This window comes from Cavia porcellus, unplaced genomic scaffold (genome assembly GCF_034190915.1).
Source record: "Cavia porcellus strain 051 isolate PalLab524CR breed Dunkin Hartley unplaced genomic scaffold, mCavPor4.1 scaffold_29, whole genome shotgun sequence".
Classification (NCBI taxonomy): domain Eukaryota; kingdom Metazoa; phylum Chordata; class Mammalia; order Rodentia; family Caviidae; genus Cavia; species Cavia porcellus.
In genome coordinates, this window is record NW_026947512.1 from 48,216,647 (window position 1) to 48,243,974 (window position 27,328).

At 48.3% G+C, this 27,328-nt stretch overlaps 1 protein-coding gene across 1 annotated transcript in view; it reads right to left on the reverse strand.

The window, feature by feature from the left end:
• Positions 1-4,399: 4,399 nt before the first annotated feature.
• Sfrp1 (secreted frizzled related protein 1) overlaps positions 4,400-27,328 on the reverse strand; it is a 38,615-nt gene continuing 15,686 nt past the window's right edge. The window contains exon 3 of the mRNA XM_003464631.5: positions 4,400-7,725. Coding sequence (XP_003464679.1) covers positions 7,403-7,725 — 323 coding nt within the window. The 3' untranslated portion in view covers positions 4,400-7,402. The remainder of the gene's footprint in view (positions 7,726-27,328) is intronic.

Here is a 27,328-nt window from a genome sequence, read left to right on the forward strand (position 1 = left end):
ATGGCAACAAGAAAAGAGTCTGAAGAGGAAACAAGCAATTACATGAGGAGAAACACCATGAAAGCCACGCACAATCATTTGAACACATGGCAGTGATTGTTAAAACAATGGCCACGAACTAAAAGCTGGAGCAGCTTGCGTAGTGAGAAAAAATAGACTTCCTGGGGTGGAGCCATGGCCTGTCCCTAGCTTGTGTGTGACTCGTCTGTGTGTCTGTGTGTGTGTGTGTGTGTGTACCCATACACATGCATGCACCTTTTAAAACACATGAGTTTTGATTTAGAAGCTGGATTTCTTTCCCTTGCAGTTGGATCCACTTCTGCACAAACACATTTCCATCCCCCAGGCGGTGAGGAAATAGTGCACCAGACAAGAAGAGAGGTTTTCTCTGGACCTGCTGCAGCTGCAGTCTGAGGATTGCTGGAAAATGTATAGTCCGGAAGGGAAGACCACCCCCCAGTATGAAGTTTAGTCTCCAGCTCAGAGCAAAAATTAGGGCCACAGTCAGGAGTCTAGGAAGGACAGACTGCCAGAAGCCAAACTGAGCACAACACACCAGCTGTCCCTTCTCTTCCCCAAGATTCATGGCGAAGGCAAGCTAGGTACTAGGGTGTGAAGGATGAGTCCAGTGGAAAGAAATGTGAGTCTAAGGATCCTGCCAGACATCAAAGCTGTCCCTGCTGTGGGATGCTATCATATGGCTCCAGCTCCGTATCATTAACAGCTGTCAGTCAGGTCTATCACTGCTGGAAGGACACATCCAAACATCAAAGACCACGTGTGGGATGACAGGATGTGGGGGATTTGCACATGGCAATGGCGGGTGAGTGGGGAGCCATGCCATTACAGGCTGGTGGCTATGTTTTTCTCTATAGCCACGTGTGGGACGACAGGATGTTGGGGATTCGGATCCCACTGGTATCATGCTGGCCTTGTGAGGGAGTGCTGGCCCTAGAAAAGTTCAGTTAATCCTCTGGCACCCACTCTCCTTGTCCCTGGGCCATGCTGTGAAATAGCCACTTGGTGGGGGGTCTTGGCATGCAGCCCTCCCATTCTGTTAAAAGATGGGCTCAGTCATCGAGGCAGAACGGCATCACTCAGACCTGCATGAAGTCTCAGGAGAACTAGGCAGCAAGTGGAAATGGGGCTCTCAGGCGTGCTCTTCCGATCCCCATCCACGCCCTGGGATAAACACTGATGGAGGTTCTTATGTAAGTCACTAAAAACCCCAGCAGGGATGAGATGATGGGTGAAGTGTTTCAGGAGGATCTCCTGCTTTGCTTCTAATTTTCTCTCTTGGAAGGAAATCTAGCGGTGCTTCTGGGTTGTGACAGTTTCTTAACCTTGAAGTCCTAGTCCCAGGGTTTTCAGAGAAACCCTGCCCTGGACCCCACTGGACATCTGATGGAAAGGTTTCCTAAAGGCCCAGACCCCACCTGGCCCCCAGTGGACAGGCTTCCTGAAGGCAGAGGACACTAAGTCCTGGACTTGGGGAGGGGCCAGTAAGAACTTACATGGAACTTATGGCGGCTCACAATGGAGCTCAGCTGGAACCCCCAAGTCAGGTCCATGAGGATTCTGAATTCCACACTGCAGCACCATCCACCAGTCCTGGTGGGTATCAGGTGATAGGAAGGTCATCCTAATTACAGCCAGGTGCAGGCGTTCAGCTGTGAAAAACGCTAGCTCTTCCTCTTCCTCCCACTGCCTCTTTCTCTCCTTAAGCATACACAGACAGCTTTCCCCTCTTTATTTAAGCAGGCAGCACTCTGTGATTAAGTGCAGCCCCTTCTTATCTAAATAGTCCCCAGATGTATAAAGATGCGGGAGCTTTCTGCCCCTATTTGGAACTCGTTCTGGCACCCATCTTCTCAAAACCTACAAAAAGCTTTACTGGGCCTTTGCTGACAGAAATTCCTACCTCCGGCTACCCCTGTAAATCAGCCCTGCTTGCCAGGCTGCACTCAGCTTACCAAGGAGGTAAGATTTCCCCTCCAAAGACCTCGCTTGGCTCCTCCCACAGTTTGAGTTTGAAACTGCCTGGATGTGAACAAATGGAATCTGAAAAGTCTCCATTCTGTTGTCAAATTCCTGTATTACTTTACCTGTGCAGGGAAAATGACCCATTGGTTTATTCCACTTAGTGTTGTTTGGGGGCTAGCTGGGGAAATCTGGTACAAGACGGAGTTTGGAATACTAATTAGATGTAGAGGGAAGGGAACAATGGGGTGTGTGACCATCCAAAATAAGTAGAATCTGAAGCAAAAGAAGCCAACTTGAAGGGGCTGGAGCCTAGGGCTGTGTGTAGAGTAGAGGTAGGATGCTTGTCTGGCACAAAATGAAATCCAGTGCTGGGAGGGCAGCTTAGTGGCGCCTGTCCAGCAGGCTCAAGGACCTGGCTTCAAAGATGAGCTCCCAACTTAGGGTTTACACTGGCTCCGATTCTCTGGTTTGAGTTTCTTTTCAAATCAGAGCGTGGTTCATATTTTGGGGATAGATGGGCTCTGTATCCAGCTCCCAGAGATGACATTACTACAACAGGGCAAGGACCCTGGGCAACAGGGCAAGGACTGAGCCCATTAGTGTTCCTATCTGTGTGTACTACAGATACTGGGGATCATTAGAGATGCAGAAATGCCTCCCTCAGACCTGTGAATTAGAATCTGCCTTTTAACACTAGTCCCCAAGTGACCTGTGTGTACTAATGTCTGAGAAGCACTCTTCAGAGAGTCAGATGTTCCCAGCTTTCCATACAGGAAAGAATAGAGCATTATCCCTTCACCTTCACAGTTTACTTCTATTGATAAATACCTAGTAAGAATGACACAGAATTCTGTACAGGACCAAGGCAATATGTTGGTGGGGAGGAGGTGAAGGAAGACTCCAAAACAAATCTCCTGCATCTCATCCTCAGACCACATTTGTCCATTAGAATGTTTTGCAAAGCAAGGGGTGTGAACAGGGCACTTGAGAAACCTAAGTGCAGCTGTTCCAAGCTCAAAGTCCATGGCCTTTCCTGCTCAGGAACCTCAGGGTGGGAACTGGAAACTGAGCGTGCATAGTGATCCACGCACATACACATACCCTCCTTCCCTGTGGCTGCTGTCAATGGCTGTCGATGGCTGCCGCAGCAACGCATAAATTATTGGAGCCATTGTGGGGAGCCAGCCTAACTTGGAGGATGCTGTGGACCACATCTCTTATTGCCCCTTGGAAGGGAAGCACTGTGAGGGTCACTGAAGAGGAGTGAGATATGCAACTGGAGGCCAAGCTTACTGCTCATGATGCTGGCTTTAGGGCACCCCAAACTGCAGGACAAATTCATGAGTTGGAGCTGAGGTTCCTTTGCACCAACTTTATCCTTACAGACTTTAAAATAGAAAAAAAAAAAATCTCAAAAGCAATAGGAAATGATGGATCATGGTGGTGAGGCTTCAGTGGGGATGGCAATCAACCTGTAGCCACCCTAAAACTATTTTTTCCTTCTTACTAACCACAGAGGAACTAAAAGGAAATGCCAGTATGTCACTCGGCTGGCTTGGCATCTCACTGCACACAGGCGGCTGAAGCAGCATGCATACATCTACTGGAGCATGACTTCAATGGACCCTCTAGGTTATCACAGCAGGACTCTAAAGTTGGGGTCAGTTTTGGCAGTTTTGGGTGCTTTCAGGATATTTACTCACTTCCGGAGGGGGGAAACTGCTAGTTTCTTGGGTTCAGAAGAGCTTTATGCATCAGGGAACTGTGCAGATAAAATTATCAGGATTAAATATTGAGGGAAGAATTCCTCAGGCGGGGCAGTAACTTAACAGGAAGTACCCCGGTCACCGCACAGTGCACCTCAGTGTCCAAAGGGAAGCCTGTCCAAGACTTCGCCTCCAGGGCTGGAGCTAGGGGTCAGCTGGGAAGCCCTCGCTGTGTCCCATCTTAGATTCCTCATCTATAATGCATGAAGACATGGTCTCCTTGGAGGTTTCATACAAGTCCAAGCTCCAGACACGAACAAGTTGTCATGTTCCAGCTGCTAATTTGAACCTTGAGTTGGGCCAGAGGGGAAAGAGCATCTGAAACCAGAAACGTGGAAAGAGATCTTGGGCCAAGCTGAAAACCGCATTCTTATAGTGCAAGCATTTAACCTTCTCTCTAATCTGAAGCGCACTCACTGGGAGAAACACTTGGGGCAGCTCTTCACAGAGCAGATGGTAAACAGAGAGTAAGGTCAGGAAGCCTGGGGTCCTCCTGGGTCTCCCCACCCTGCCACCCAAGCACCATCTGAACACTGCTTGGCAGGAGCTGGAAGACACCACCCAAACAACCCGGGTGGGGTGAGGTATTTGGTGGATGAGGATGGTGGTGCATGGCGGGTGGGGGCAGCAAGTCACAACTCACACTATCATTGATCAACCGAGTGATTTTAGTCAAGTGAATACATGGCAGGAAAAGCATGGAAATAAAATGAACACATATGGGAATTACTATTAACATAAGTGATAACATCAAAACATCTGGTAAAATGCAGTTAAAAAAACAACACAAATGAAATGGAATGTAAAACATTTTCACAGTATCCAAAGCTTTTGTACAAGACTGAGACTCTACAAAAAGAGTGAGTTACTACACGAAAGAACCAGAGGAAACGAGAATTCCATCCACGTCCCGTGTATCTGCTGGTGACAGGTCAGCCTGTCATTCCAGGGACATCTCCCGGGTGCGCTTCCAAGGCAGACCCAGAGACACAGCTCTGCGCGACAACACAGCAGCCAGCAACGTGCTGGGGAAAACAGATCCCACGCTTGGGAAATGGAATCTGTGTACTTTACGGATCCAAAAGGAAACTGGGGCTCCAACTGGCTTCTGCCCTGGGAAGAATGTGGTGCTGATCCACTGATACCAAGAGCCAAGTGTTACCCAGGATAGTTTAAAATAAAGTGTTCTTGGAATTTTCACCTCCCACTGTATTTTCTAAGATAACAACTAATATTCTTTAAAGATTTACTGCATTCTGCCAATGGCCTCATATAGATCTCTCTCCAGAATGATTATTTTAAAGCTTTGCAAATCCAACATTTGTACTATCAAAAATTATCAAATCATGTGTGGACCTCCTCTTTTGGAGACCAACGATGAAGCCCACGAGTCTGCACATTGGTTCTGCTGTATCCTTTGTTAAGAACAAAGGCTGGTGATAATGCAGCTTTGGCTCTTTTTATCTTGAAACTGCTGATGTGGTAGGGACAGTTGGTGTCTAAAGTCATCACTAAAGGACACAGTGAAACTTAACAGTGAGCGACTCTGAGACTGGGGTGAAACCTGCAGCTGTCATTCACATTTCCAACATGGTGGGGTCCTTGCTGAAACTGCCACTTCCCACTAAGGATTCCCCTTGAAGAGCTGCACAGCATGGCCACCAGTTCCCACACTCCAGCCGTGACCACTGCTACTCTCTGCCAGCTAAAGCCCCCTCTTCTGACCCCTGCTATGTGTACAAATGAGGGCCATGCTGCAGAATGCATTTCATCGAGATAAGCAGATATGTGTGAGCACTGAACTCTTAAATGACCATACCAAGGCCCAGCCCCATGCAGCCATGACACTGCATCTCAGTTGGATGACAGGAAAGTAGAATATATCTGATTACTAAATATATATACACATTTTCAAAATCATCTAAAATTACAGGTAAATCATAGAGGATCCCCAATACTTTATAATTGTCAGAGAGGACAAAAAAAGGTGTTAAAATGATGGGATTGCTAATTGTGAGCAGTTTATTACATCAGGATAGCTCTCAGGTAAATAAATTGGCATGGTGATTTCCAGACTGGAGTCTCTCAACCTAACAGAATCTTCCCCTATTTCTGCGTCAGTCGGGGCCATGGGGGACATCTGACACCTCACTGCCACATCTGAATTGGGTCTCAACACTTCCCCAGAGGAGCAATTGCTAAGGCCCTTGAGAAGTGATAACAAATAAAAAGCATGCTTCGATGGAAGACATTACCATAATTCTTAAGAACGCTTCTACATTGGACAAGAGGAGCAGAGCTGCCGAAGAGCACTAGCTTATTTACATTACTTCCTAAGCAGAATGGCTCTCTGGGTGTCTGTGGGCACTTGGAAAAGCCACGGAGACAGTTTACCTTCAAAACTCTCTCCCCGAGAAGGCCCCCGTGTCAATTCTCCCACTGCGGACAGGCAAGACTAAAAGGGTCAGGCAGGGAGGAAACGGAGTCTCTGATCTGTGAAGGCAAGCTAGAAGCAGCTGGCTGCTTCACAGGTAACCAGAGGTGGGAAGTGCTGTGAGACTGTCGCGGTGGTACTGGCTCGGGGCACCTGAGCACGCCTCAGAAAGGAGGTTCCACAGCCCCCCTGTGCTGCTGGATGAATCCACCTCCCCTAACAATACCCAGGGTGCTGGGAGCAGCCACAAGTGGATCAAGAGACCTTGGTCTTGGTTTGCCCTCCAAATGTCCAAAGCAGATTTCCTTTTAAATCTTGAGAAGTAAGTGATCTTTTGTCTTGCTATTGTTCTTTTTAAAATGTGAAATAACTAAGCAAATGCAATTGGAATACAAAGCTTTTCACTCAGGTTCACAACTCATGCTGGCTAGTAATTTCACTGTTTTAACTTTTTAATCTTTGTTGTTGTTGTTGTTGTTCTGTTACTATCTTTGGAAAACCACTGACCTTGCCTCCTCACCCTGCAAACGCTGCTGCCCCTCCTGCCCTCCGCACTGCTCCTCTTTCGCAGCCCTGGAGGCATCAGGAGGGAGGTCACACGCAGGCTGACAGGAGCCACCACGAGACCGCATGGGGCCTGAGGGCTCCGCGACAGTGGCCTCCTCCTGGCCTAGTCATTCTGTGATTCCATCCTGCGGACGCACTCCGCATCCCTGCACCTGTTACCTTCTGTTACCTTCTTAGACAGTGAGCGTGGGTGCATCTGTTCCTATCCAATGCAGACAGAAAGAAAAATTACTCTGAAGCTGAGAGAGATGAGACTTCCCTATAGCTAGCATGCTAGTTCCTAAGACACAGGTCAGCCATGAGCGAGTCGCATCCAACACTGAGAAGACTTGGGACTTAGTTTCTGATGCCCGGTCTCTCTTTTCTGAAAACAGGACTTCTCCAGAAACTTTCTCTTTAGTGACTGTACCTCTGGGGACAACAACTCTGCTCCTCTCTGCCCTGCGCCCACCATGTGTAGCTGCCCAAAGCCTTCCTAAATTGAGTGGCCTTCCTTACCTGACCTGACTATCCTGGGGTGGGTGTGGGAGGCTAGGAAGGGGCTGGGGTGGGGAGGCAGTGAGGACAAGGCTGCCAGGAGCAGTGTGAGTGGCCCTGGGCCCCAGGAGCGTCCACTGTCCCCCTCGGGCTCCCCCTGCCCACCCGCTGGGAATCACTTGAAGACCGACTGAAAAGTGGGGCACTCGTGGTTTTTCATCTTCTTCATGAAGTTTTTGAACTCCTTGTTCTTCTTGTCCCACTTGTGAATTGCCGTGAGCAGGTACTGGCCCTTCACCTTGCGGCCCATGATGAGGAAGTGGGGACTCAGGTTGTCCAGCTGGTGGCACGGGCAGTCGGCCCCGTTCTTCAGGAAGAGCACCAGCCTCTTCAGTTCCTTCTTCTTGATGGGTCCCAGCTTCAGGGGCTTCTTCTTCTTGGGGACAATTTTCTTGTCGCCATTCTCTTTTTTCACTTCTTTTATTTTCATCCTCAGTGCTAGAGAGGTGGGGAGAGAGAAGGAAAGAAGGAGAGAAGGGAGAGGAGAGACAGAATTTAGAACTCAGCTTGTCAGTGGAACCCGAATTGCACCTCTGGCTGAAGTGGACAGGCACAGGCATGGGGGCGGGAGCCCCTAAACAAAAAACAGAGGTCTCGCGAACGCACACACTGCTGATTCTGCCTGTGGTTCTGCAGTGTCTAACGGTGCCTCAGGAACTGCCACGATTTTCAAATTAATTTCAAAACCAAATCATATTTCTCTTTTATAAACTCAGTGATGCAGAATGTCGTACAATGCCTTAACAGGAGGGAGTGTGACCAATTTATTCTATATAATCTCAGTCTACAGACCCCAGAATTCAAATAATAGAACAACCCTGGTATTTTTCTTTCTTTCTTTTTTTTTTTAATTAAAGACAAAGGTTACTGGTTTAGTTTCCAAACATTCAAAATTCCTTGAGAGTTAGGTCCCACAGACAAGGCAGACCAAAGCTCTGTGCACACTCGAGGGAAAGCCATGTGTACCTGCAACTGCCACTCCTGGGTACAGCCTCAGCCTGGGGGAGCCCCTGGCACTGGTCCCAGACACCGGACAGCAGGGACTGCAAATGCTCTGTCAGCACTCAGCAACCAGCCACCAACAGGGGCCACTTGCGCTATTAGCTGAGGAGACCCTTGCAGAATCCAACTTCTGATAGGTCAGAATGAGTCCTCATGGCTATGTCCAGGTGATGACCGCTGTGCAGGTCTAATATGGCACAAAGGCTGCTTTGCTCATTAGGACCTTCCTAGAAAGAGAAAACCCATACATCCACCCCCTCTGCGTCCATGCTTCTCTGCAGACTCTGTGTTCACCTATTCTTTCCAATGTTGGGAGATAGAACCCAAGCCTTATGCATGCTAGGTAAATGCCCTGCCCTTGAACCATACCTCAGCCCTCAACATTATCTTTAAATTGTACACCAGATCCTTTGCTGATGGCCACACAGAGTCCACTGATCAAGGCAAATTAGTGTGGAGGAGCACAAGCAAACAGATAGCGGTGCTGCTACCACTGATCCCCCACTAAGATGGGTTCATCACAGCCATTTGTGAACTGGAAATCATTTTCCAGATTCCCATTACCAAATAATTTGTACACTATCTCTGGATGCTTCTGAATTAAAAATTACCAACCCCTCTTTTTAACAACTCAGGGCCTCCAGGCATGCTATGTGAAACAACTCTCAAACTTGAACCATGTAATAATAACTAACAATTATGGAAGCTTGTGGCATACTAGTAAGTCTGCTGAATATTTTTGTATGCATCTTCTCAATTAATTCTCATAACTCCATGAGAAATATATAATTATTTTCTCCATCTAACAGATGAGGATGAGGCTTACAGAGCTGACTTGCCCCAAGTCATTAAGTGTGTGAGTCAGCTTTCCGTTACTATAACAAATCCCTAAGGTAAATAAACTTATGAGGAAACATGTTTTATCTTGGCTCACAGTTTCTGTCCATGATTGACTGCCTGTCACTTTGGGCCTGTGGAGAGGCAGGACACCATGGTTGGAGCACATACTGGAACAGCTGGGAAGCAGAGAGGGAGAGAGGAGAGAGACAGACAGAGAAAGAGAGAGAGAAGGAGGAGCCAGGGAACAATTAACTCCTTTGAGGTCACATTCCCAGTGACCTAAATCCCTCATACTAAGCCCCACCTCCAAAAGGCTGTGTCACCTCCCAACATAGCCACATGCTGGGAATCAAGCTTTAACAATGGGTTCTTCCAGGACCCTCCCCAAGCCCTAACACCATGTCTGACTGCATTTTTAAACGTCATGACTTTCTTGCTGACTCTATGATCTGAAGCTTCTTTATATGAACCCCAAATTTAAAAGTCATTGAATGGACAAAGGAAATAAGGGGGAGAAACTCAGACTCTCTTCCCAGCTTCACCCACATTTATAAAATGACTTTGCTCATGAAGTGGTAAAGGGCCAAAAGGGACTACTCTAGCAAAGGCAGAACTACAGTACAAAGCCTTTGCCATTTGATATTTAGTTGTTCAGAAAACTACACTTCTGGCTAATCTACAAGTAAGGAGGAAGGTGAAATCCTAGGAGCAACCTTTAATGAATGTGTCAAAGTCACTAAATTAAACATTCTCCTACTGCTCTCATTTTCTGATGAAGGCAGGCCCAAACCCTGAAGTCTACCTGACTCAAGTACCATATAATACCCCACACCAAAGAAGGGCCTCACCCCAAGGGTTGCAGGAAGGTCAGAACTGAGCACCAGCATGCCCCACAAGGAGTCAGCACTGATGCGGGGAGTCCCAGCACTCGTGTGGGAGGGCATGAGCACAGCTTCCCAGTGAGCTCCATTTTTCAAGCTCTCCCCACCCTGAGGTGGCCACAGCCATGCTTGGATTATGTCTGATGGGCGCAGCCAGAGGGGCACAGCAGTGGGAACCACAGCTTGGGGTACAGGGAGGAGAAAGCTGCAGAGACCACCCTTTGCAAGCCTCAATCTGGACGGCCCTAACCAGCCCACAGTTCAGCTTCCACGGTTGCCTGACAAACCTTGAACCTAGAGGGTCAGAGAGAAGAACCTTTCCCTTTTCTAGTACATGGATTGATGAATAAGAGAAGTTCTCAGAGGGTTCAGAGAGGGATCAGCAAGGAGACACATTGCTAGGCCAAGGCAGAGTCCAACCTCCCTCTGCCTCCCCTCTGCAATGCAAAGCAAATGGGAGTGGGGAACCACTTACTATAGTGTGGATCTGGAGTAACCCCTAAGGCTCACGAGTTAAAGGCTTGATCCCTGCGTGACCACTACTGGCAGGTAATGGAACCTTTGAGAGGTCCAGCCTAGTAGGGAAGCTCTCGGCCATGGTATGCTCCAGAAGGGGACAGTGGAACTCTGGTCCCTTCCTCCTTTGAGTTCCCAAGCCATGAGGTAAACAGTTTGCTCTGCCATTCTCTCACCACACTGTGCTAATCTGCCCAAACGTATGGGCCATGTGATCAGGCACTGGAGTCTCCTAAATGGTGAGCCAAAGTCAACTTTCTCTTTGTAACTTGATTATCTCAGATATTTATGAAAGCAACAAAAATCTGACTTAGCATTATGCAAGAAAGGCTGCAGAGTTCTTCATGGGAGCAAGGGAGTGAGAGCAACTTCGCTCATCCCATGAGACCCTTCAGAAAAGCGCCCCAAAGCTACTGCCCAAAGCCAACAACATGGAACATGACATTGCTGTAGCAGCAGACAAGCACACCACCAGGAAGACTCTTGTGCAGAGAAGTGAGTCAGCATTTATGGAGTGTCCAGCGCGCAGCCTCTAAAGCTGCTATCTCTGATGGTAGGCGCTGCATATCATTTCCTGTTTGCTACCCACAATTATGATAACTAGATATAATTGTTATTTTGTTAGAATCAAGGAAAAGGAGCCAAACTAAACAATGACAGCACAAGGCGACAAGTGGTAAGAGACACAGTCAGGATTAGAAGCCATATCTAAACCCACAGCCCATGTTCTCTCCTCCCATACATCACTCAGTGAAAAGTGATACTGCTTCAGTGGAAACTATTTCACTCTTTTGATTGTGTTGCTTTTAATCACCACTCAAATCAAGAATTAGTGTTCCTTTGCCATGACCATGTAAAGGAATTTAGTTTACATGAAGGAGGGGCTGTAAGGGGGAAATGATGGAAATGTGTTATGCATTAGATCTACTTCTTGCCATTTGGCTTACTTTCTTTTCTGAGATGGGGAGAGTAGGGAAGAAGGTACATATGGTCAGAAATTGCTAACATCTTTCCATCTTTCAAGGCTTATTTTAAGGATGCAGATTACCAACTATGGCTAGATAAGGGATTATCCGTCCAAGGTTGATTCCTCCTGCCTTGTGGATGGGCATGCAGCCCTACCATGGCGTCTGGGGGCTCCTGGCCTAGGAACAGCCAGGGATGCTCCCTCTTCCACCATGCAAATTTGCCAGCACCCCAGACATCTCACCCATGTCTCTCACACAGTGGTAGAGAAGACCCGGGAGACAGCAGCGGGAACAACACAGGTCCCAGATGCTGTATGACCTCTCAGTCCCAGTTTTCCATCTGTAAAGGATAAAGCACAGTCTGGCTGCAGGCCTGGCAGACCTGCCATTCAGAAGGCCCTCGCTGGGCCGCACTGGGAAGCTACATCAGTTGTCCCCAGCCAGGTCCTCTATCCTGGGCTCCCCCTTTCCCCCCCGCTTACAGACAACACTAAGTCTGAACTACACCTCAGCTACTTGCAGCAGCTAGGCCCTCCACTAAACACAGCAAAACACAGACAAAACAGTTTCTCTTTCTGAGTAACAATTTAATGTCCCTTACGGATAAGACATTGCTCCTGCCTATGCATTACTACCAGCAAGAATTGAGAGATGCACAAACTTTGAAAACCCAAAACTTGAGGCTGCAGTTAGGGACTGTCTAGGTCTCTCTCAGTAATCTTAAAACAAATAATCCCTTATATTCGAGTAGACCATTACAGTTTTATTCCACTTTTGGTCACTCAAACCACATTTCTGCTCACAAATTATGCCTGCTTGATAGCTTCCCCATGAAGTTTGACCACATTCCTGAGGCTGAAATGAGAATCCAAAAGTCATTATGCCCACCCCAAGCCCACACTCTTGACAAAACCAACTCTTCCTCCTGACTTCCCTGGCTGTACCAATGATGCCACTGTTCCTCCAGTGCCTGAGACATAGTGCTCAGGTAGAAGGCAACATGGGCACGGGCCAAGAACCATGCAATCCATGGTCTGGAACTGCTGTAGAAAATCTGCCAGGGCTCCAATGGGAAAAGTGACAATAGGCTTGAGTTAAGAGCCCATTTGACTATAGATCATAGTCACAATGAAGGGTAAGATGTAGAGAAAAGCAAGAAAGGGAGACCCACCAAAGTACCTTCCTGGAGTCAGAGGAAAGACAATAGCCATTGTAAAAGTTATCAGAAGCAAAAGTAAGAAACCAGGCAACCCAGGTCATGAAAACCAAGGAAGAAGCCATTTCAACTGGAAGAGACACTCTTGAGTCCGAAAGGTTGAAGGGTTTAAGAATAATCTGAAACTAGGTTACTCAGTTTGGAGACTGGAAGGTCACTGGTGACCTGTGGAAGCTGGCATCTGATAGGATGAGGGTGAATTCCAGAGATTCACAATCCCTTAGGAGGAGACTGCAAAAGCAGCCCCACCCACAGACACCAAACTCCCGCACAGTTTGCACATTTACTGCTGGCTACCTCCAGCCAGACACATTAGACTGCACACATAACCTCAGTGAGGTTATCTAAAATTATAGTTAAAAATCTTATAAACACACAAGAAAATGTACGAGAAACAAGAACGTAACAACAACATTGTGGGTAGTAGAACACAAATGCATGGTAGAACTTGGCTTAATAGAGAAGAAACACTGAAACCCCTAGCTGCTGACAAGGAAAATGTCACAGTCTCCATCTACAGAGGTTTGGCCAGATATAAGAAAGGGGCAGAGTACTGCTCAGGCACCACCGAAGAAATGAAAGCCTGCAGAGTAAAAGTGGGAACTTCCAAGCCTGAAACATGTTTATGCCCCGCAGTGAAAGAGCTGAGTGGCTATTCTAACAGTAAAAGAAAGGGATTTATGTCTCCCCACTCGCCCAAAAAAACCTACAGAGAGAACCAAAAATCACAGGCTCTGAATATAAAGGGCTTCCAACTTAATGTCTCACTCTTACCTTCAAATGTACAGTCAAGGCCTGGCAGGCATCTGAGGAAAGACTCTAAATGCGAATGATACCGACCAAAACATACAAACAAATTTTAAAAAATATGCGGTAACAAAGACAATGTAGAGAGCATTAAAAAAACTTTTAAAATGATAATAAAATTAGACATGATGTAGTCACAAAACAAGAACACAAAACTATTAAAGGGAGCATTCAGAGCACAGAAAAAAGTAAAAGATTATTTGTATATTTAAAATAAAAGAGAAGAACCCAAGGATCTAAAACAAATGATTTAAGAGAGGATTAAGGAATTTCCGGAGAGGCTGAACAACATGACAAAGAGGAGACACAAGGAAATAGAATATATATCTAAAACCTGCAACATTTAAAGAAGAAGAGTTAAAGAGAGACAGTAGCAAGGAAATAAGTGGGAGACAATACCAAAGAAATAACTCAAGAAAGTTTTCCTAAAGTGAAGAACGTGAAAATACTCAGCTCAGTAAATCATAACATTTAGAAATACCAGGGATAAAAAGAACTTTTGAAATCTAGAGGAAAAGAGTATAGATTTAAAATTAAGAATCAGGCATCCTAATAGCACTGGATTTATCAAGAGCAACCTAAGGAATGGTAGGATGATGAATGAACGCCTTCAAAATTTTCCAGGGCTGGGGGTGTAGCTCAGCAACAGAGCGCTTGCCTACCATGTGCAAGGCCCTGGGTTGCTCCCCAGCACCACAAAAACTTTTAGTTAACTAAATTCACAAATTTGATATTGGGCCAATCAGCCTGTGAAAGTTCGATAAAGACATTTTCAGGCATTAAAGGACTACAAATTTTTATCTCCCATGTATCTTTTCTTATGAATCTGTGAAAATGCATAAGTAAAGAAGAAGATGACAAGCATTCAGGAAAACAAAGACCCAACAAAAGAAGGCTTAGAATGGCTTTACCAGAAAAAAATGTGCAGGAGGCCTAAAGCTCCATCGGGCAGCAGGAGGTCAGAGGGCTGCTGCAAGCGCCTCATCAGAGAGCCTGGGGCTGATTCCCAGCAGGAATGTGAGGGACCAGGCCAGGAAGATTAAGTCATTGAGATCTCAACGCATGAGAAGTTGCAAAAGAAAGGGAGCATAAATATGCACCGCGGCTCTGCTACCAATTTTATCAAAAATTGACTAATAACTTAGCTAAAAGAGTGATATACTAGATTGAAAAAATGGTGTAAAAGAGATCAATCTTTAACTTCAGTACCAGAAAATCAATTAATAATGTCTACACATTAAGATCAAAAAGTCAAATGATATGGAAGCTACAAATTTACTCCAGTTTGCTAAATATGACCAAAAAACCCAGCTAAAACAGGTGAAAACTATCACTCCCAAGTCATGTGACTCTGTCGTGAAAGGGTATGGGATAGAGAACTGTATTTTTTATTAAAAATATTTTACTCCTATTTGATTTTTTAAACTGCACTTATTTCGAAGCAAAAATCTAAAGTTTTTAAAAAGCTTATAGTCTAAAAAGAATATAAAATGTAAATAAGTCACCAAATGTGCAATCATTGAAGAACAGAGATTACATTTCCAATTTTCCATTCTTTGGCCAACTGAAACAACCAATTTTAGTCAGAACTTCTTAAGAATTCACTTAAAACTTAACACTTTTCCAACTAGCTACTGTGGAAGAGGAAGGAGAGACAACCTACAGAACCAATGATTCCTCATCATTTTTCAGATTTAAAAAAATCCATTAGGTTAGAATGTGGATTATTTGTGTTGAACTAGAAGAGACATTAACCCAGTCCAGCTCCTGGGGGGGGGGGGGGGCAGCTGCCCAAGGCCTCCAGCTGGAGGCGCCCCCAGCTGCAGTGCCACCTGCTTCCCTTGCTTGTCCACCCAGAGCTTTTTACTTTATCCCATATTTCCTCCAGTAGGAGAACAAGATGGGTGAGGTCCCACCAAATCTGGGGATCCCTGGCCCAGCATTCAACACATTCTCTCCAACAGACACTAAAGAAAAGCCAAACAGGGACAGACACTAGACCCCAACGGAATATACTTCACCCTTAAACTATTTTCTTCTTCAAAGAGTCCCCACATTCCCAAAGAGATGATTGGAGAAGCAAGAGTGAGCTAGTCACAGTAACTAGCTCTTTCCCACCCAGAGTCACCCCTCAGATCAGGAAGGCCCAGGGCCCATGCCCCAGCCCTACAGCCCAGCAGGCAACTGCCTCCTGCACAAAGCCTCCAGGAGACAAGGTCTGTTCAGATGAGAAAGCTCCACCATGCAGTGAAGTTAGAAAAACCCGACTCTGGCTGGCTGGCCCAGTTCCCTTCCCTCTGGGGTGGCAACCTGAAGGTCGGAGGCAGAAAGCACCCAAATCCAACCATGCAGAGGAGTTTCGCTAACACTGTAACAAGTAAGGCCTGGACTCCGAGAAGCAGGGCCTAGGCCCTGTGCAGGGCAAGCTTTATGGCCCTGGGGCAGACAAGTCCTGACAAAGCGGCTCTGGGTAGCAGTTTACCAGAACCCTCTGTTCTCGGGAGGAGCCAGGGTTCGGCATCATTAATTCATTTAGCAAAGAAGGGAGCTGGCACTTTGTCACAGTAATTCAGACTGTCTCCCTCACCACAAACCACATACTACATATTTACAAGCATTTACCACACAACATACCCTCTACAACAATGAAAAAGAAGAAAAAAACCCGGCAGTTTTCTCATCCTTCTATCTCCAGAAAATAGCAGATTAGAAACTGCTATAGAGGAACTCTTTGGGGGCAGATTATTTCATTGAAGTTGTCCTGTTTTCTGGATCTCAGATACCTTAGGAAGATGGTTAGGCAGGAGACTACAATCTGCAACTTCCCAAGTCCCACCTCATCTCTCTCTCCCTCTCTCTCTGTCTCTATCACACACACACACACACACACACACACACACACCAGCAGCATCAATGTCAGCCATCTGGAATCCCACTGCCTAATTGCTTGATTTCATGGATTGTGTTTAAACCCCACTGATTTAAACTAATGGTGCAAAGTGAAAACCCCACTCTGAGAGGAAAGTGCTGCCTGCTGTGGTTTTCTTTGGGAAGGCTTGTGTTTTGGTAGCTCTAGCAGCAAAAGCCTAGGCTGCAGAGTAGGACAAAGAAGAGCCCTGGCTCTTCCCCTCCCTGGTGTGCACTTTACACCCCCACCTGCCAGCCCTCCTCCTCCCCCAGCAGGAGGCAGAGCAGAAGCAAAGAGCTGCACAAATGCGGGTTCCTCGGAGGCCTGCCTGAAGTGCGGCTCCAAGTCCCGGAAAGGCTGCCAAGGCAAACAGCCTACTCCACCACAAGGTCACTGAATTTCTGTCCCTCTCCCAGTCCTCCTCCTGGATTGACCCAAATGGCAAGCTGGAATGTGGAAGACAGAGGGTAGGTGAAGGGGCTACAGAGCCCTAAGTGGGAGAAGCCTTGGGGATCCCCAGCTCTGCGGGGTGACTGAGCAAGCAAGTCTGACCAGCATGAGAAGCACCCAGAAGATATGATAAAAATGCACTGCTGGGCTGCACCAAAGGTTCTAGTCACTAGCATTAGGATGAGGTCTGAGATTTGTATTTTTAGCAAGGTTTGAAAGATGTTTATGCTCCTGGGTTAGGAAACCTGCATAAATGTCACTGGGTAAAGGATGTAATGGTGGGGACAGGTTGGTATTGAGACATGTCCCGTGGGCTATTCACTCCATTTCCACTCCACACTGACACTCTAAATCTAAATTCTCACTTTTCCTTCCTAGTCTTTGAAACGCAATATGGAGGCCAAGGCCATGCTGCATCTCTGATGGTGAATATTTTCCTTGCCTGTTCCTACCCCAGATGCTCACCTACATCCACCCCACACCAGCCCCCAGCCGAGACAATGCCCAAGAACACAACACCAGCCCAGAGAAGGACCCCACACACTCCAAGCATGGTGGTCAGTAGGGCTTTGTGTTATTGCATTTAATAGACCAAAAGAGAGAGAGAGAGAGAGAGAGAGAGAGAGAGAGAGAGAGAGAGAGAGAGAGACCGAGGGCTGGCCCCTGAGGAAGATCCTGCTAAAGAAACTGGTGCAGACTTCTGAGCAGTGGTGACCATGGACACATCTCAGCTTTCCTCCTTTTATTATCCTCTTGGCGTGGCTCACTTAAGCACAGAGAATTCACTGCAGGCAGAATTTACGCTTTATTTACCAATTCTTCAAGCCACGCCGTGGTGCATCTTCTCCAGGAAGGCTCCAGCCAGTGCCAGCCTTGACCCTTCTGGCCCTCCCTGTTGGAACCTTGCCTCGGCATAGTTCTGCATGCTAATTACCTGAGGGTGTGCCTCACTCAGCCTCCTCCCTACTGAGAGCTCCTGCAAGCCTTTTCAGCTCTGTTCAGTCACTACTGCAAGACCTAAGCCATCCAGGAACTTAGTTTTGTGTCTGCCTGTCATGCAAATGAAGGAAAAGTTATACAGGGTACATCACTGCTCTGAGGGTCACAGCCCCATTTACAGGACTTGAATTCTTTACACAAATGTGGGCTTGAGAGCTAATTATAACAACAGCCACTGGCTCCCTATGTGGTGCTGGTGTGTACACTTAGACACACACAACCCCTGAATCCTCTAATAACCCTGCAAGGAAGGGCTTCACTTATAACCAATTTCTAAACAAAGAGACAGGCAGGAAGCTGTAAGTCATTTGCCCAAGTTCCAAGTAACCAAGGGCAGAGGTGAACTTTCATCTTAGGAAGCCACCTCCCCAAATATGAACACTGTCAAAGGTTAAACGAGCTGCACATGTAGCCAGGGTGCCACATGTCCTGGGATGGTCTGTATGCCCTGTGGCCAGCTGCCCTTTTGGAAGTGTCTAAGTCACCTCTCACTGGCCTCTTTGCCCTCTCACAAATTGTAGATGAAAAGGATTCGAGGAAGGGAGCAACCTTTTGCTTAGCCAAAGCTTCTGTTAAGAGAGCTAAAGAGAAGCCTGAATTTCTCATCCAATCATCCCCTCTTTCTCTCTAGCCCAAGTCCTCTAGCCCACTCCACCTCTGCGTGGAGTGTCATCGTCAGGGATTCTTCTAGCTTTTTCACATAGCTCTGCCTGCCTATCTGGCCAACTTCCTACATTTGGATTTTCCTCACTCTTCTTTCCAGCCCTTCCAGAGTTTGCACTAACAGCAGGGGAGACTTGAAGGCACAGTTGCCCTGGCAGCCTGCCTGGATTCAAGCCTTTGGTGACAGCCAAAATCCAGTAGGAGCCTGGCCCACGAGAACACCTTCCCCCATCCACCAGCCATGCAGTGTCGGGCTTCACTGCCAAGTTGGGGGAGAGGGCGCATGTGGTGCTACAGTCACAGGAAACATGAGGTAGGAATGATGGATCCTCAAAGGTGAGACCAGTCTTGGCTGGAGATGGGTTTGGTTCAAGCCAAGAACTGAAAAAATGAATGGGAGCCAGCAGCAGTCCCATGCCAAGGCTGGCCTGGTCTCGATTTTCTAGGGTTCCTGCTCTCTGCCCAGCATGCCTGGCCTGCACTCAGCATGGCTGTGGGTGTCAGCCTCATGCCAAGTATCTTGGCTCTTCCCCTGGGCCTCTGAGCCTCACAGAGTCTCCCTTCTCCTCTCAGCCCGCCTGGACCCTCATTTGTGAAGAGCCAAGCAGAGGTTGTCTAGGCCTGACAAGGGAGCAGGGCAGGTGACACAAGGGTCCGGCCGGGAAAATGCACATGTGCCAGCTCTCCTGTCCTGCTCCTCAGGAAAGCCACTGCCTAAGCGTGAGCAAAGCCGAGAGCTTCCCTGTGGCTGCGGGGACTCTGATCTCAGGGCCCCGGGGCCCACATCTCGGGGCGTCTTCCTCAACCTCTACTGCTTGCAGGGCAAGTGCTTTCTAAAATACCGACCAATTTCCTGGCTTCAGGACTGACAGGATGTCTTTTCCAACGTTTTTTATTAGTGTACTGGTTACACTGATTAGCACACGTCATTTCAGCAGATTAGCACATACTCACGACATGCTTTAGCCATCCCCTTGGCTGCCCTTCACCCCATCCTTCCCCCTAGTTTCACTTTTGGGGGGGTGCTAGGTGTGTAATGTATTTTGATCACATTTATTATCTGCCTTTACACTCCCTCTTCCTGTCTTTCAAAAGCCCACAGTACCTTCTACAAGAAGTGCTTCTCTTCCTATAGAAAATGCAAAATCCAGGCTCAAGGTATTTTCTGTCTCAGCATAGTGCATGAGCTCCCCTCCCCAACAATAGCTTTCACAGTGAAAACATGGACATAGAGATACTGCAGAACTGATAAGCATGGCACTGATTTGTCACAAGCAGAGGTTTTCTGATACAGGAGCTAATTACTACCCTCACAGCAGCCTGAGAAGAAGCCACCCCACCCTAGGTCAACTGACAGGGACTCACAGTGAGGTCTAGGATCCTTCCCAGCCCTGCTGACTGCTCTCTGAGGGCAATGCTACCCTGCTCCTGACTCTCCAGGTACCTCACAGCCAAAGGAACAGTTTTTTAAAATAGTTTTATGGTTTCAAATGATACCTGAGGACATGCTGTCAGACTGTCTGACACCTGCCCTCTCCCAGCCCTTCAGGACCTGCATCCTAAGCCCTCTGAGTCATGACTGGCTGCCCATCCCGCCTGCCTCTCTAGCTCCTGCAGACCTCTTTCCTCAGGGCTGTGGGTGTGGCTCCATCCACAACACCTGTCTGTAAGGACAGAAATTAGATCTTGTAACTCCTGTGCTCAGCATCTCAATAGCACAGCCACTGCTGCATTTCAAGTAGCTCCCTGCCTTCCGGTCATTCCTAAAACTGGATACCACCAGAGTGTGACAAACCCTTCCGCTGCTGCCACCCTGCATCTGGTTCCCTCCACCAAATAAGGCACTCCAGACAGACAGTGTCCTTTGCAGTGGAAAACCCTCCTGAGAGCCGGGAACGCACCCTCCCTCCCATTTAATCTTCCCAACAGCTTACTTCCATGGATACTACGGTCACCTTTGGATACAAGAGGCTGTGAGTGTATAACTTTGCAAAAGATGCCAGCTGGTAAGTAAGCTAAGGTAACAGCTGTGCAACTCTACAGAGCACTGAAGGTGTTCCTAGAAAAGACTGTATCCATGTATTCACATATCCACAAAACCTCAGAAAGGGACCTTGCTTGGAAATAGGATCTTTGCCAGTGCAGTCAGTTAAATTAAGATAGAATCACACTAGATGCAGAAAGACCCTAAATCTAGTGTCCTCATAAGGAGGGAAGAGACACAGAGGTACAGAGATGGGGGAAGAAGCACCTGAAAGTGGAAACGAAGGCCAGATTCCAAGATCAAGGACACCAAGGACTGTGGGAGCCACAGAAACCAGGAGACAGGCATGGACTAGATGCACCCTCCGAGGGCCTGTTGACACCTTGACTTCGAACTTCGGTTCTGGAACTATGAGAACACAAATTCCCACCACCCAAACCCCTCAGTTCCTAGATATTTGTTACAACAACTCCAGGAAGCAGACAGACAAATCTTCACTCAACACTGCAGCCCTGACACCCTGTGACAGACACAGTTGAACAGTCAGCCTCAAGCAGCACAGAGGACTTGCCCTGGACCCTCGCACCTCACGCTGCCCAGCCTGCTGGCCAGGCTGGAATCCAGCTCTGCTACATGACTTCTGGTGTCACTTAACCACTTAGCTGAAAAAGAGCTAATAATGTTTTGCATACTTCACAGGACCAACATGAAAGTAAACTCAGGTAGGGGAAAGTATTTTGAAAATGCCAAGCTGTTCCTCTTACTCTGAAATGCAGATTCTTTGGGTATTTTTTATTCTATACACTGTGAATATAATGTATAATAATATATACAGTGTAGTATATAATAATATATGATATGTTGTGTAACACTGTGAACATATTGTTCTTTCAAAATCAACTGGGAATAAAAATAGATTTTGAATATATATATATATATATATATATGTGGGGGGGGGTGGCTTCTTCTCAGGCTGTTGTGAGGGTAGTAATTAGCTCCTGTATCAGAAAACCTCTGCTTGTATATATATATATATATATATATATATATATATATACATACACACACACCTAGGTTTATGTAAAAATAAATATGTATATATGTATATACATAGGCTTTTCGGGATCCCTCTAACCTACACTCAGCCCTTGTCGTCTGTCCCGTTGTTAAGGATCACTTTGCAAAAAGAGAAACAGAGCTGTCTACATCACGTTTTTCCCTGATAGGCCAAGCCCACTCCCATGTTAGGAATGCTGATTATTATCCGCAGCCTTTCAGGATGCTCTCTATCTACAACCTCCTTCTCACACTGCTCCCTAAAGTGTGAAGTCCAGACCCCCGACATGGAAGGGGCCGCTCCGTGCAGATTCCTGCCCTCTATTCCATGACCCGCAGCAACACACATCTGCAAGGCTCTGCCTCTCTTGCTGGCATGGAGATTTCAGTATCTTTATCTCCTGACCATCAGTTACATCTTTGCTGCTTCTTCATTTGGCAACAAGTAGCACTCCTCCCCACAGATGACAGCAACTGCCAGGCAGGGATCACCCATCCCTCCTCGTCCTGCCCTAAACTCCCTTCCCGCCTGTGGATTCCCTTTTGGAATGGAACTGAGGGACCCTCAGGCCTTTGCCCAAGGTCCATCAAGTTCTGGAACTGTGTGATTCTATCTTAATTTAACTGACTGCACTGGCAAAGATCCTATTTCCAAGCAAGGTCCCTTTCTGAGGTTTTGGTGGATATGTGAATACATGGATATGTATTCCTTTTCTAGGAACACCTTCAGCGCTGTCCATCAACTGTCCATGAAGTCTTCCACATCACACAGACCTGGAGGCCAGGAGGGGGCCCAGAGAAACCACTCAAATAATAGTAAATAGCAGATTATTTCTCCAGCCATTCTTGAAACCCCAAAAGACAGCCCACTGGAGGGGCCCAAAGGGCAGACCAAGCCCCTGCCAAGCATATAAAAACCTCCTGGGTCAACAATAGTTTTTGTGGGGAAAAAAATTTTTAATTCCTCCACTTTTCTTGTATTTATTGATAAATGCATTCAATCCACAGAGTTGATTAGTGTTTGCTCCTCTGCTGAGACTGGGGGCTCCAGTCACCTACTGTGCTATATAAGATGTCCCAGCAGACAGGGAGGGAATGACATTCTCGTCCCCACCATCTTCACCACCAGCTTGGAGCTGAATAGCTACCTGAGTGCTGTGGAAAATAAAACCCTAAGAGAGCGAGGCTGCATCGATGAGAGATGTAAAGCCACTGAAAAATACCAAGGAAATTCTGGTTAACGAATCCAAACGCAGAAGCAGGGCCCAGGGGGAGGAGGAAACTGCAGTTCTGGCCTGGCACAGTAGCTCTCCTGTCAGCCACACTGCAAGTACATGGAAGAAATCCCCCTCTGCAGGCTGTAATGCATTAGGGTGAACCAGCCTCACTGGACGCCCCTCCACGGAGAATGTGCTGGGTCCCGGCACACAGCGCCCACGGCTCCGCAGCAGTAGCTGCTGGCAGGGACCCTTGTCCCTCTGCCGGGAGGCTGCAGAGAGCCCACCGTGGAACTCCAGCAAGTAAGTGCAGGCTGGCACGCTAACATGGTTTGGATAGAAAATCATCATTCCTGCTCTGCTATGACATAGGCCATCCGAGAGGCCGTGGAAACAAAGTCTCGTTCTACAGATGAGTGAACTGAGGGCCAAAAAGGACTCCCACTATTCATTCACCAGCAGCTAAGGGGGCACCAGGGGCAGAACCCTGCCCGCTATGGGCACCCTGTGCCTCCTTCCCTTGGGTTTCCAGCCTGAGGGATCTGTCTCCCCCTCCTTCTCTCTCCTAATGAAGGCAATCCTCCTGCTTCTGAATGCCAGGACCCAGTGCCAAAATTCAAGAAAACTAAGACCCACTCCAGGCCAAGAAGCGCAATCCCGGCTCATTATCAGATAAATCACTTCCTGGAAGAAATGCGGCTACAGCAGAGGAAGCAAGCCAGGTTCGGTTCCCCCACCTCCACCAGCCTCCTTGTCTCCCGAGTTCTCCCCTTAGGACCTCCAGGGAGCCCAAACAGCAGCACTGTAGCCAGGACAGCAGTACAGGGGCCTGGGCTGCTCTCTGCCCTGCCCACCTTGGAGGCACTGACCTGGGAAGCCAGGGACTAGGCTTACAGGGCAGACTGCGGCCACCCAGGGGATGCCCCTACCCTCCAGGCCAGTGCCCTAGGGCTTGGGGTGTAGGTCCATCTGGGAACTTGCAGGCTGAGGGCTCCCGAAAAGGAACAGACAGCTTCCAGCCTCTAACCCAAGCTTCCCAATCAGGGGGAGCTGGAGGACAAGGAAGAAAGCACAGCAATCTCAGCTGCTCCAGAGCACAGTCCTTGTACCATCGTGCATCCAAAGAGCATCAAGAAAGGGGGGACAGAATGGGAACAAGCCACAAAAGAAAGGGAAAGTGCCCCATGTTCCCCCAGGCCTGCCTGGCTGGGCGCAGCATTCCGAACAGGGAGATCTGCCAGGAGATACATTAAGTCTGTAAGAGAAGAAGGCTCCAGGCAAAGAGCTGTCAATCACAAGGGAAGTCGGCTCAGATCGGCACCCCCTTCCCAGGGAGGGCAGCTCACGCTCAGCTTTCGCACCACCTCCCCCTTCACACACACAGTTAGACAAAACCCCATGAAAACTGATCCCCCAACAGTGCTCGCTGCTCCTGCCTGTGTGAGCAATGGGGCAAAGTGAGGGAGGCCCGTCCGAGCCTGGACTGCAGCCCCTTGAGCTGGGCCTCCCCGCTGGAGCCCAGCCATGGCTCTGAGGTCACGACCCACAGGTATGGGCTCCTGATCTTCCCCACAAAACATGCAGGACAGAAGCCTGCACTGTGCACACTCAGGTCAGCGAAGAGATCCAAAAGCGAGGTAGGGACTGAGGGGAAACCTTTGAGAGTGGGTGCCGCGCTCTGGTGATCTGCTCAGCTAGGGACCCTCATAAAGGATCCCTATGAGAAGTTCACCCACCAACGCATCCACTTCCAGGAGAAGCCACCAGCAGAGACACAAGGCAGGTGCTTTAAGAATCGCGCACCACAAAATCTGAAGGGCTGCAAAGAGCCACCCAGCCGGCTTTCTGGCTTCTTGACAGAGGGAGGCCTCCCAGGTAGCGCAGACAAGAGCCCAGCTGCCTTGCGTAATTTGTGTGTGAGGCCCCACTCCCTGACAAGGTTCCCCAAGCAGTGTCCTGTCTTCACCAAGCCAAGTTCCACGGGAGCTATCTATGCAGGATAAGTCTCCTCTTGCTGGGTGGGACAGCTTCAGTTGTCTAATGTTTTCCCCTGGTGTTTGCAGTCCTAGGAGGCAGGCGCCCTGGGACATGCAGGCTTGTTCCTCAGAGAAGAAGCTGTGAGGGAAGAGCTGTCAGGCCTCTGGAAAGAGGGAGAGAGCCAACCCGACACCACCAGGGTGATTACCCCGGGGCAGGCGGCTTGCTTCCTCCTCCCCCTTCCGGCTGCTGCCACCACGTGCTACAAGGATGAGGAGCCTCACTTCTCGGCTGGCATCAGTCCAGAGGCTTGAGCACCAAGAAAGGCAAGAAAAGCCCTGGGCAGTTGCCCTGAAGGTGACACATCTGCTGGGGTTGCTATAGTCACTGTCCCCTTTTTGGGGTCAAGGCCACCCCAAGGTCTCAAGCTCACACTTTCCAAGCATCTTCTCCCACCTACTGCTTCAGCTCCTGGTCTTCTATCACTATCAGCAGCCCCTGTCACCCCAGAGGCCTTTAGGATAAACGCAGCTTATATTTTCATAACCTGCAAAATTCCCTTGTTTGAAAGAAACGTTACCATGACCATCTCATTCTGTGCTGGTACACCTGTAACATACTTTGGTCTTTTTATTTTCATTTTTGAGGAAAGCATGGTTTATGTGATAAGTTCTTTAGGGGAAACAGCCATGTAGGATGTACCGACTGTCTACCAGGAAAGGAAAGCTGCCATGGATTGCTAAACGGAGCCACAGATGGCGCTGTGTGACTGGCTGCCACAGGGCAAATCACATGTCCCACGGAACTGTACTTCAGAGCTCCAGAGACAGTGACACAGCCCCGTAGGGCCTCCACACCAGCTTGGTGAACAGGTGCTGAACTGGCAATACAAGAGATTCTGCCCCTGCTTCTGTCTGGCTGATGAGAGAAAGGCAGTGGAACACCCCATGAAGTTCTGAGTTTTAGAGGCAATTGCTTGGAAAATACTAGCTCCACATCTCCAAACTACCCTCCAACGAGGCTCCATGGGCCCCAAGCCGGTGAAGAGGTACAAAAATGCCACCCTGCCTTGGGCACAGAGTCAACACAGAGAGGACAGTGAAGTTCATGACACGTGCTGGAAAGGGACCATGGGTGTGAGGACCCTGTCACGGAGTCAGCACACCCCCGGCCCTGGGGAGAGTGTGGTTGTCCAGAGCATGCAGAGCACCACCCTTCGTAGCGGCCCCCGGCCCCCAGCCCCACCTCTAACCCAGCTCTTCCGTGAGTGCAGCCCGGCTTACCTCTGCTGCAGCCTCCTTACCTTGGCTTCTCTCCCACACACACCCCTGAGGAAGCCCAAGGGCTCCCAGCAAACACAGCTAAGGAGCTCGAGGCAGCACAGGGAAGCTTCTGGATTAGGAAGCCAAGTCACAGAACAAAACATGACTTTGGAGCTGTGGAGAGCTGCAGAGACCACCTATGGGGTTTGCTCCAGGAAAAAACTCCAGAGACTGCCTGATTGGCCCAAGTGACAACTCCACAGAGGCGCTGGAATCAGATCCTGGGGTATTAGAATGTATTTCTCCCACATCATATTTTACCTCCTCATGCAGAAATCTTTATTTTGGGGTTTTGACAGATGAGTAAATTGAGCCAAAGAATGAATACAGGAACTGCAGTTGGTAGGGCAAGCCCTGAGCTAGGCTGCCTGCTAACACGATGTGTGTTCTGTCCAACATGCTTTTTCAATCCTGGGGATAACATCCTGCCCTTGATGACAATTCCTTTAACTGCTGAAATCTCCTGAGGAAGTGACTCCTGCCCAGAGAATCAGCTGTGTTAAGTGAATTTGCTGCAAATATCAAAACCAAAACGAAATCCACCTATCTGGCATATAAAGCAATTAACAGAACAATAAGCATTCAGGAGAGTCCATAAATTTATAATGACAGGCTGCAGATTGCACTATGACTTCGCTGCAGAGAAATCCCTGATGGGCTTCTCCAAAGCCCTCATGGAGCAGGGAAAGATCTGAGCCCTCAGTGAAAGCCTGGGGGAAGACAGAAGCTTAGACACCAGGGAAGCTTACACCTGCAGGGCCAGGCCAGCTGAAACAGGCAGATGGCCTCCTTAGCTGTGCCACCAGCTGGCTGGCCCAGCCGTGCTCAAAGGACAGATACGCTGTGCTCACACGGGCAGAGGCCACAAGCAATGGTCTCACATCATAAATGATGTACACGTCTACACGCACACGCAAACACCAGCATGCCTCTGTGCCCAAGGCCTACTGCATCCCACAGCTGCTCACATATATACACACTCACCTCAGACAGCCATATGCAAGCAGAGAGACACAAACAACAAACCTCCTGTGTACCCCACCGTGTGCCGCTACCTCGTCCCTTAACAGTAGCTATAGATTCTCTTGCTTTCCTCATCCAGAAAACCCAGCTCAGATGCCCAAGCCGACCCAGGCCCCCAGCCCTGACAAGTATTCCCGCCCCAGCATGTAATCAGCAGGTAACCAGAAAGGACCACTCCCCCTCTGCAGCCCCTGTGGGGCTGGCTCCCAAAG